Source organism: Buceros rhinoceros, unplaced genomic scaffold (genome assembly GCF_000710305.1).
Source record: "Buceros rhinoceros silvestris isolate BGI_N320 unplaced genomic scaffold, ASM71030v1 scaffold16961, whole genome shotgun sequence".
Taxonomy (NCBI): Eukaryota; Metazoa; Chordata; class Aves; order Bucerotiformes; family Bucerotidae; genus Buceros; species Buceros rhinoceros.
In genome coordinates, this window is record NW_010396166.1 from 62,321 (window position 1) to 73,242 (window position 10,922).

At 42.6% G+C, this 10,922-nt stretch overlaps 1 protein-coding gene across 1 annotated transcript in view; it reads right to left on the reverse strand.

The window, feature by feature from the left end:
- Window positions 1–10,922, reverse strand: part of SOS1 (son of sevenless homolog 1 (Drosophila)) — a gene marked incomplete at its 5' end in the record, with an annotated part of 38,005 nt that overhangs the window by 22,336 nt on the left and 4,747 nt on the right. Inside the window, 4 exons of the mRNA XM_010145829.1 lie at window positions 5,207–5,305; window positions 5,415–5,525; window positions 7,246–7,389; window positions 7,882–8,091. Coding sequence (XP_010144131.1) covers window positions 5,207–5,305; window positions 5,415–5,525; window positions 7,246–7,389; window positions 7,882–8,091 — 564 coding nt within the window. The remainder of the gene's footprint in view (window positions 1–5,206; window positions 5,306–5,414; window positions 5,526–7,245; window positions 7,390–7,881; window positions 8,092–10,922) is intronic.

Genomic DNA, 10,922 nt, shown 5'->3' on the forward strand with positions numbered 1-10,922 from the left:
ACTACCTGTCTCAGAGGATCTCCCTGTTGTACAGGAGGTGACAGGAACAGAGCAAGGAGAAGAGGACAGGGAAACACAGGACTGCTATTAAAAGGCTATACAGCAAAGGAGGTGTATCAGGGACTGCACCATGACTGCCACAGTCACAAAAACTAACGCCATCCTATAGCTGTTAAAAACCTCAGCTATGATAAGCTTCTTAACATTTGATCCTCGAGGGATTGTGTAAAAACTCATTTAGAGACGGGGGAAAAAGAGGAACAAAACTTGTCCAAGTTCCTGTAACACTGATCTATTTTCATGAAAGCTTGCCCTTGGGTGTTCAGCAAAACATTCAGCCACACCTAAGCTCAAGAGCTACCTACCATTATTAGCAACAGCCACTGAACACCGGGAGCAGATACCAGCCCCACAGAACAGTCTGCCTCAGTGCAGCTCCCCTAATGCCCACAGTACTGGGGAGAAATTGCGCTGCAGATATTCCTAGAAAATGGGTCAGAAAACAGGACTCTAGACCCGTACAGCGAAACACCTAAGTCAAGTCAAAAGCTGGAGTTCATCTGATGCTTCTTCTGCTTCCCAAAGGAGGGCACCACCTAGATATGAACAGGCTGGCCCTGTGCCACCCTGCTCCGAGAGATCAAAGTGCACCGTTTGTTGGCCCAGCAGCAGACTGACAGTAAAGCTCAAGTGTCGCTGAGCACTGTAAGCAAAGTGGAAGAAGGTTTTTTTGTTGATTTGTTTTGTTCGTTTTTTTTTTTTAAAACTTTTGTTATATTTGATCCAGCTTTTGCAGAAAAGTATTCGTAGCTGGATAATTGAAGAATATTCTCCAAGCTTATTACTCCTCATTGGGAAATTCCCTGGAAAGAGACACCTGCTTCTCAAAAGCCTATGTAATCAGAAAAAAAGCTCTACAAGAGCACACACACCCAGCTCCAGAACAGATGGTGTCGCTGACAAATGAAGGGATACACCTGTGTGTGTATGTACCTCTAATACAAATCTGGAGGAAATCCATCAGCGAGTACCACAGCTAGGAAAACAAAACAAAACACATTCTGAATAGCTTTTTCAGTTCAAGAGTTACCTCAGATGGACCACTCACTTCGATCAACAACCACTGAGTTCGTGGAAAAAGTGCACACACCCGTGTGATAAAATTTTATTTTCCCCTTATCGTCTTCCCTTTGGCTGCCAAACACAACTGACTTAGAGCACAAGATCAGTGGCATTTGAAAGAGAAAACCGAGAATGTTGTCAGTGAAATCATGCAAGCAAGAAAGAAATACAGAAGTTCGTTTACGTGGCTGTATCACCTCCGACCTCTGCCGTAAGGCACAACTTCCATACCTTTACACTGTGGCAGCTGTAATATAAGCCTTCACAGATTAACCATATGAAGAAGCTGCTTAATTTTTTCCCCCAACTGCCACATTCTAGGAAACATCTTTGACTTGAGACTAATCTTTCCAAATTCTCCCAAGAAATACTCAAATACACTTTGCAGTCCTTATCACACACTAGCAACTGCTTGGTCAAGATACAGCTCTCCAGCAGACAGGCCTTCATCTGCCACAGAGACAAAATCGCCCATTATCCCCAGCAGGTGTAAAAAAGAAAAGTCATCCTCATCTGCACTTGCGTATACACTAAAGCACGTAAAACACTAACACTTCTGCTTTTGTTTCAAAATAGTGTCATACACAGGTTACTGTGTTTGGAAAGAAGCACAGCAGACAGTGAGTTCAGAAAATAAAATCCTTTGCTGATGCCAAGTAAATATTTCTTAAAAGAATTCACAGCTAGTCTGAATCTGCAGTGTTCTGTTTTTAGTACTAACTGAAGAAGACACTAAGAATCGAGTAAAGCAAGAGAAGCTGTTAATGACAGTGTCTGTACTAAATACGTGCAACACAGACAGCGCCTTGAAACAGGGATTGCTAACTGCAGATACCATAAAAAACCTTGCAGACTACCAAAGTTCAACCAGTTCAGACTCGGCGATTCTCCACCCTGGGCTGGGTTACACCAGTTACAAATGGGATCACAAACCAACCTCATTACATTTGTTACACTCTGCATCACAAGCCTGGTGGAAACAAGGCTGAGAACTAAAGTGAAGTCAAAGCCCAAAATAGTTTGGGATGTGCTGCCCAACACAACACCCAGCAAGAGACTCACAGGATCACTCTGAAGAGTCTCTAGTGCTGCACAACTAACCTATGCCTTCTCCAGCAACATTCTCCAGCGAATTTGACACCAGCGGTCTGGGAAGAGGGTGGTTCTTATCTTGGAAGACCTTGTCAAACCAGAATAATTCTTTTCAGTTACATTAGAATAGAGAAAAAGGAAGCCAAAAAAAAAGTTTAATTGAGAAGTATTTCTACTTGAGCTGAACTGCCAATCAGTAAAGACTGGCAAGTTATTTATCAGCTACAAACAGGGTTTGAAAAAATAAATACAACATGCCAGAGGTCATTGTCAACTGAAAGCATCCCGAGAATTTAAGATCGTTATCGGTAGAATTCCAACTAAAAAAATATTTGCAAAGAGACAAGAAGTTTCCGTTCATAACTCACAGGAGCCAAGTCTACACTTGGTTTAAAAAAATTCTACCTAGGACTCCTGTTTTCCAGAACATATTATTTTCTCTAAACAAAGTTTATCTATGCTTTGAGCCACTCCTACTTAGAAAAAAAGGAACTTTAGAGCAACCTTTTCTTTACCCAAAGAAAGGAAAGAGTATCACACTTGCACACCAATTCTTAGCGTTTGAAACAATGCCCAATTCCATTGTAGTCTTGTAAATTTCTTTCTCCAATTACTCAAGGTCTTTTGTACCACCCTACCTTAAAAGTCCACATTTTTGTTCACAGAACTCCATGATTCCATAATTTACAAAAAACATTCACATTATCTGCAAATTTCAGAAAAGCACAGTCTCATACGAAGCTGCTGTTGTCTTACATAGTTTCTTACAGAAAAGCTGGGGAACGTTCAGGTTGGGTGAAGGAAAACCCAGCCCTTTGTCATATGCCAATTTCCCAAAGTTACAGCAAGGAGCTTCAGCTAAAAATAGGTAACATCTCTGTGCATTCCTGGTGCCCTGCCAAACCTCAGGAGGCTTTAGTTTCTCGACAGGATAACCATCAGTGGAGAGAAACATACTTGTTTTGTAGTCTGCATAGTTGGAAGGTAACTTCAAGATGTGTTTTAAATAGTTAACTTCAAAGTATGCAAGATCACACAACCTAGTTCAAAGAAAAACCCTTTATCCTTTAGTACAGCTACATTCAAGAGAAGTAAAATGATTTTCCATCACTGCCAATTACATGTATCGCATCTGACAGGCCACAGCAACAAGTGTCTCACTAAAATGTGAGATGAGCAGTACAGCAGGAAGAAAACCTGGACGTTATCACACACAGCACAAAATCCGACGCTTTGTCTCTTTACACCCAGAGATGCATTTTCATAGCACTTTTAACTCGATTCCTCATAGGTAGGCCTGCACCATGAAATCAGATCTGTACAAAAGAATTCAACACAACCTTGCATCAGTGAAATTGTCAGGATTAGATGGCTAAATAATTCCACCAACACTCTTCTGCAACAAATACCCTGCCCTCCGGCCATTTTTAAGTATAACAAGCTGGAATCTGTTTGAAGACTCCAGATGTAAGAAATAAAATGTTCTTGCCAGCAGAGACTACTTGAGGGAGCAATCCATATGCCACGTGCACATGTATGTACTCATTAACGGATGCAGCCACTGCCATGAGACAATCTCTCTCTCTTCACGTGCTCCTGTTAACTATGCACACTACAGCGACGAGCGTCTCGCCAAAATGTCAGATAAGTAACCTGGCAGGTTATCACATACAGAACAAAATCCAACCCAACAATATCAGATTCATGCAGGGTGGAGGGGGGTCTGTGAAGAGCATGAATGAGAAAAGACAAGAATTTTACTTAAAGCCCAGGTCAGGAGTTGCAAAAGGATTCCAAACCTTCTGAAGATGGGCTTAACATCGACTCCAGTTTTCCCTGGAAAAGGTGAACAGGAGCTACTCCCTATTTTCCCCGAGTACACATGCCCTCTTTCCCCCACTACAATTACCAATGGCAAGAAGCAACACAAGACGTCTGTGTGTCAGACACCACAAACCCCTCGTGCTTTGTCTCGTACATCAGACAACACCACGTTCCCGAGCAGTACACACAGCTACCAGGTGCTCCGCTTTGAAACTACGTGCTAAAAGCTTGAGCAGAGAAACCTTGGACTGTGCAGTCTTTATCACAAAAAATGCAGGCAAGCTGTATCACACCTCCCTTCCAATGGACTATCCTTAAAATAAATGCTTAGTGTGTTAAAGACGCCTGAAAAGTCAGACCAAACCCACGAGACAGAGATCAAACATACATTTAAAAATTCAAACCCAAGAATGTTATACAAGATCAGCTATGTGCCAAAGCCGTGTGTGTAGAATCCAAATCCATAAAAATGGTGTTAAAATTCTGGACACTCGGACTCAAAGATGACCTAACTACTGGGTTACCCCAAATAAACCAAACATTAAAGGAAAACACAGCCAGATTTCTTCACGGGTGGAGGTATCTTTACTTCGGATCCAAATTTCCAAGTAAGATGCAGTGTTCCAAACTGAGTTATGAGATCCATTAAGTCCAAATGAAGATTCTACTTGAAAGTTTCCCTCAAAATGCTCTAACACTCCTTAAAGTTTATTATTCAATGCTGATAAACGCCCCAGAAGACCATTCTGTAGCTATTTTCTTTACACGTGCATGTCTTGGAGTCTTTGCTATTCCCCTGCTGATAGGAGGTCTCATTACAAAAAGCCCAACAAGTACATATATCACTCAAGCATTCCCTTCGAAAAAAAGTTATCACCTTCAAAACCACCGTGGGATGTGCACTGCAAGAACACACTGACCCTTTTAAGCAAATGGAATTGGATTTCCTGACAGGAAATCTTATGGTGATTTCCAATGTCCGTGAAAGTTTCCATTAAATGACAAGTTGATATTCAGGAAGTTACAGCACACACCAGAGCATACAACCTGCTGTTCTCCCATCACAGCAGTTTTATTATTCAGTTTTACACTTAACTGAGTGCACAAAGCTCTGGTACCCAACACCGCAAATTACGGAAAAAACGTCAGATCAACACAGTGTTCTTACTTTTAGCAGTTCAAAATAATGAAGACAGTGGTAAACAGGAGCGAGGAGCAGCCGGGGTAGGACATACTGAACAGCTTCTTTAAAGCCTTCACCTATTGACTAGAAAGAAAATAAGTTTCAGCCTTAAAGCAACAACAGTATTGAAGCCACAATATAACGTAATTCAAACAGTAGAATCAATAGCAAGGCTCACCGGAAAGAGAGTTACCTGTAAATAAAACGCTGCTCCTGGCTTTGATAACTGACTTAGAAAATGATCGTGAAAACCAGGTCGCAAAATATCTTGTGCATAGGATTCATAGGGATCAAATGCTAGTTCCTAGGAAGGAATACAGAATAATTTTACAAAACTGATTTTCTACTTCAGCTTTAAACTTCAAGGAAATGCACACACGACACTGCACGCTTTTCCCAAAACACCTTTAGAGAAGAATTGATACTTCCACGTGCACAGACTCGGGAGTAATTCTGTGTGAAAGACACCTCTGGAGGTCAGCTGGTTCAATCCTCTGTTCAAAGCAGGGCCCACCTCGAGGCCAAAGCCAGACTGAATGCCAAAGCCAGCTGAGGTTGCTCAAAGGCTCGGCCAGCTGAGTTCCAAGTACCTCCAAGAAGAGAGGCACCAAGACCTCTCTGGGCAGCCTATGCTGATGTTCCATTGTTCTCACTGCAGATTTCCCCCCGCCCCAGTATCTAAGCACGATTTACCCTTTACTCTTCGCATGCTCTCTCACCTCACCATTCTCTACTGTGAACCCCAAATAAAAGCCTGTCCCAGTCTTTTCTACTCCTTCGCCTCAGGTAACTGAAGACAGCAAGAAGATCTCCTTCCTTCAGCTTCTAAGACTGAATAAATCCAGCACTCCTTACACTCACTGTACATGGTGGGCCTCAGCTCCTGTATCATCATGACGACTTTCATGTAAAAGCACATCCTCCATTAGGACAACCAAAACCAGACGCAGTATGCCAGATGTGGTCTCACAGAAAGGATCCCACAACCTGCCAGCTACACTTTTCTGAGTGTTACCCCGGTAAGCAGTCGGCCTTCACTGCTGATTCCTGAGGCTCTTCAATCCTTGCTGAGCAGTACTTCTTTCTCCTCAGCCAGGCACCTGGACCATTACAGAGGGTTGTTTGGTCCCAGGTGCAGAACTTCATCTTTGCCTTTACTCCACAAGCTTCCTGGAGGTCCATTTCTCTAGCCCGTCAAGTCCCTGAAGAAGTAGCCCTGTCCTCCCATGTGTCCCCCCAAAATTCGGCATCACCTACCAACTTAAGGAGGCAGACCTTCTCAAACAACACTAACCCAGACATTAAACAGTGTCAGCCCCGGTATCAAGCCCTGGGTATCTATCAAGCCTCCTGGCCTTATCTTCCCCCTCGTACAGTCCTTCCCGAGTGCCCTGTATTTGTTCCTACAGCCCTCCATCTCATGTGACTCTTCCTGCCATGTCACTAATCTCAGCCACATGACAGCTCTGCAACCGTGCACATTCTCAGATCCTTCTATCTGTGCATGAGCACACACATCCTGGAGAAACAGACACTTCAGATGAGCCTTTGGTCATCCCACCATCTCAGGAGGAAGGTGCAGGAGCCTTTGTTGTCATGCTTTCTGTTAGGCAGGTCCCCTTTTCCTCTCAGTTCCTGAATCTGGAAGCTTTGGTCTTCATCCGCCAACAAGCCTAGTTCAAAAGGTTCCCCACCAGCTTAGCAAGCCTACTGGTAAAGAAGCCCTTGTTCCACTTTGTCCTTCCATGTCAATCCTGACCTACAGCTGATTTTCAGGATACCACCATTTCTGTCAATGTCTAGCCACAGGTGTGTTGCTCTATTTGCCCCCTCACTGCCCCATCCTCTCTAGAGCACTATAAAAACTGAAAAATGGGCAGCCTATTCATCATGGTGGGGCTGGAAGAAGAGACCCCATCCTAAACAAAGGCAGCTGGAACAAAGATGCACTTACTATTTAAGTGCAAGTCATAAAAATACATATGAATAGCAAAAAAAACCCCAAACAAACAAGTTTTTCTTACCTCTGCCATGTCTTCAAAACAGCTGCCTACTAGTGGATGAGGACTACCTTCATCTGTCATTTCAACAGTGTCTTCTATATGACCCAACAACTTCACACTAAGTTCATGAATGTCTGATATACGACTAAATATATTTTCCACATCCTGCAAAAAGCAACAGAACCAGACAAAAATCAGAGAATTGGACACAATTTCTAAGGGAAAGAATGTCATAAGCAAAGCTTCTCTTATACGGAAGTCAAGCACTTCCTTAAATCGAACAAGTTATTTTATTTTATTAATGTTTTCTGTATAATTTACGTAAGATCATAGAATTTATTTTTAAAATAATGACTAGATATACATATATGGAAATTCACAATGATTCAAACATGGCAAAGAACAACAGAGAAAAATCTTAAATGACAGGCCTGCAAGTGAATAGAGTAAATTGGGTGGTCCCTTCCACAGTTCCACAAAACCCGTGTGCATCCCAACAAATGCCTCTTCGCTATTTCCACTGCAGAAATGGAGACAAGTGCTTCCTCTACTATGGGTATGTTAAATTGGACAACCATTAAGTTCTGGAAGCATTCAACTAGATTTATGGATATTACAGTAAGGGGGTTTTTTGTTTGCTGTTCATACAGTACTTACATGAGATGAAAACAGTTTGGAGTTGGAGGCATACGGCTCTCTAAAAACTCTGATAATTAGATTCAGTTCCCTTATATATTGTCGAACCTCTGCCATAAATGACTTCACTAGATCATAATAGGTTTGCTCCCCTGAGGTGGAGGGTTCCTCATCAGATAAAGTTAGTGCACTTAAATCTTCTACATCTTGATGGAACATATCCATTAATACCTAAGGAGCAAAGAGGGGGCAATCCACCAAGTGAGAACAACTTCTTTTCAAGATCTACCAGTAAGTTACCAGTAAAACAAATCTATTATTCCCATGAAATCAGACTGATCAGCAGTAAGATTTATGTATTACCATTCTGCCAGCAGTTGAGCGTTACAAAAGCAATATTCATTGTTATGAATTTGCAAGTCATTATTTCCAGCAGCAATTTCTGAAGAACTCACAGTCATTTAGAGGAACCCAGGTGCCTCTCTTAAGAATGTGGTCTTAAAATCAATTAAACTTTTAAGAGGTCTGTGAAGGATACAGACACATTTAGCTGTATTCTATTATTTTGAGCTTCCTGTCAGGAAAGCCAAGCCAGCAAGGCAAGGTGGACTAGGTGATCTCCAGAGGCCCCCTCCATCCCCTGCCAGTCTGTGACCCTGCGTGAGTTAGCCATGCATAATCCAGGTTTCTGAAGGAACAGTTATTACCTGAAGTCAAAAAGTGTGTGTATTTTGGCTTTACAGCTTTAGCAGGAAGTCACCCGGGACTGCGGTCAGAACCCTGTAATCTATTTGTGATGAACACTGGCCTGCCCACACACTGTGCATGGCTAGTGTCTGTCCTGAACGCCCTAGTTCTTGTTAAAACAAACCCTTGAGGAAGGGCACCTCTTAAGAAAAGGTCAGAGTCACACTGCAGAACCACACAGACAGAAAGACCTCTAAAATCTTTGACTACCAGAGGTCCAATTCATACTCAAGTGAGGCTTACTAACACAAACAATTGGTAATTCGAACTTCTCAAAAGCAGTGCATCACTGAACGCTTCTTCCAAACAACCTGAGCCAGGATTCCTTAACGTGACTTAGCAAGTGTCAAACAGGAATCACATTCTGGGTTATTTCCATGATAGACGAGGAGCATCTTAAAGGTGAATGAAATAAGTTGACTGCGAACTAGTAAAAGGCATCCTCTTGTGATGGATCTTTAGCAGAAAGCAAAACTTCAAGAGGTTCCACAGCCTACAGCGATGTAGCAAATCTTAACAACGAGCCAGCGTAAGACATCATTCAACACAGAAAACAACCTTGCCCTGGGATAGACAGGTGGGACAGTACTTATAAATGAACCTGCTGCCCAGAGACACACCCTGTCCAGGAAGTCATCAAGTATATCAAACACCATACAGGAACTTCGAAATGAAGGAGAACGCAAGGGCTGTTTGCCAGCCTCCCTTCCAAACCGATGCAGCTGAAGCCATGGCAACCCACGCCTGTCACCCGTGCCGAGGCGGCTGACACGACTGCTGTCCGTCACTGCCAAGACTGAAGGATCGCAGCTGTAAATACTCCTCGGAGAGCCACAGGAGGGAAGACTAACGCATTAAACATGAACTAGAGGTTTTTAAATGGCAGAAAGCAGAATGAAAAAGTGTTTCTCAAAATAATTATGTAACTGGAAATCAAGAATTAAACTGCTGAACGGGCCACAACAAACAATGACATTTACCCTGTATTTCCAGTAAAGGCCTTTTTTCTTTAAAGCATGTTGCAGACACTTCTCCAGAAGACATGGCAGTTAACCAAGCTGTTGACTACCGACCTTAGAAACACCAACTACTCTGCAAGAGAATACTTGGAGATCTTTAAGTTCGAGAGATGATCTGTTAGGTTCATCAGTCTTGAATACTGGAAGAAATACACATACCTAGAGCAGTCATTCTTCACCCAGATCTCGTCATAACGCTCCTCAAAAATATACAGGTCTAGTGAGAAGGGAAATGGGCACACAACAGGTTCTGTCTCCTAATGAGTCAAAGGTCCCTGCTACACACTCTGGTCTTAAGCTTCTCTGAAAGCAGAACAATGGACATTTTACATGAAGACTGACTTCTGCAGCTCTAAGAACAGAACGTGATTCATCTTGCAAAGCCAGTGAACGCACATGGAACTCATGAGAGAATCCTACGCCTGAGGAAAGGGACATTATAGGGTCACTGCTGTATGAAATGACAAGGAATAATGCAGGTATTCATGGAGGCCCCAACATTTGTAACTTCACAGAGGCAGTTCTAGCACATACTTAGCTAGAAGATTCCAGGCGTATCCACACAGTGCATATCTCATTACTATGAAATCCACAGAAACAAATTAAAGTAACTATACCTTACACACTGAATTTAGAGCAATCAAAAGCACAAGCAGATAGTAGAAGAAAAACAGCTTGTATTTTACTGGAGTTTGGGTTTTTCTGACAAGGTAAAACCTTCCAGATGGATGGATGGCACAAAAGCAAGTGTGCAAGTGCTTGAGAATAAAATAGCACACCACGCCAAGAAACTGTTCTGGTGTTTGTGCCAAAAAATAAAACCAAGTGAAACGCATATTATGGGTACGGACATAACATACAATGAAGTGTCTTGATGCAACTGGAGAGAAAACACCTTGGGAGCACCTTTCAAAGGCTTGTTCTGCTGAGGCAGTAAACCATCACACCCGCTTTAGAGTCTGAAGTCTCTTCCGTGTACATATTGAAGAGTTCCCCTCCAATGTAATGTAGGGGAAGTTCCTGCGTCAACTTTGTCACAGCTCTTCTGCTCACCACCTTTCCTAGGATAGAAAGAGGCAGGCAGCAACGGCAATTGCTCCTGTTACTGTTCTAGGACAAATATTGAAACACACACCTTCAACCTTCAAACCCTGCCTTGATGACCTGGGCAGATATGCTCAAAATCAAGACTGACCAAGACTAGTGTCATGAGAAGTACTTGACTCTTCCAAGACTTCTCAAGATACCTTGAGTAAGGAAAGATGAAGGAAGTAGGATGAAAAAACCAAAAGCAAG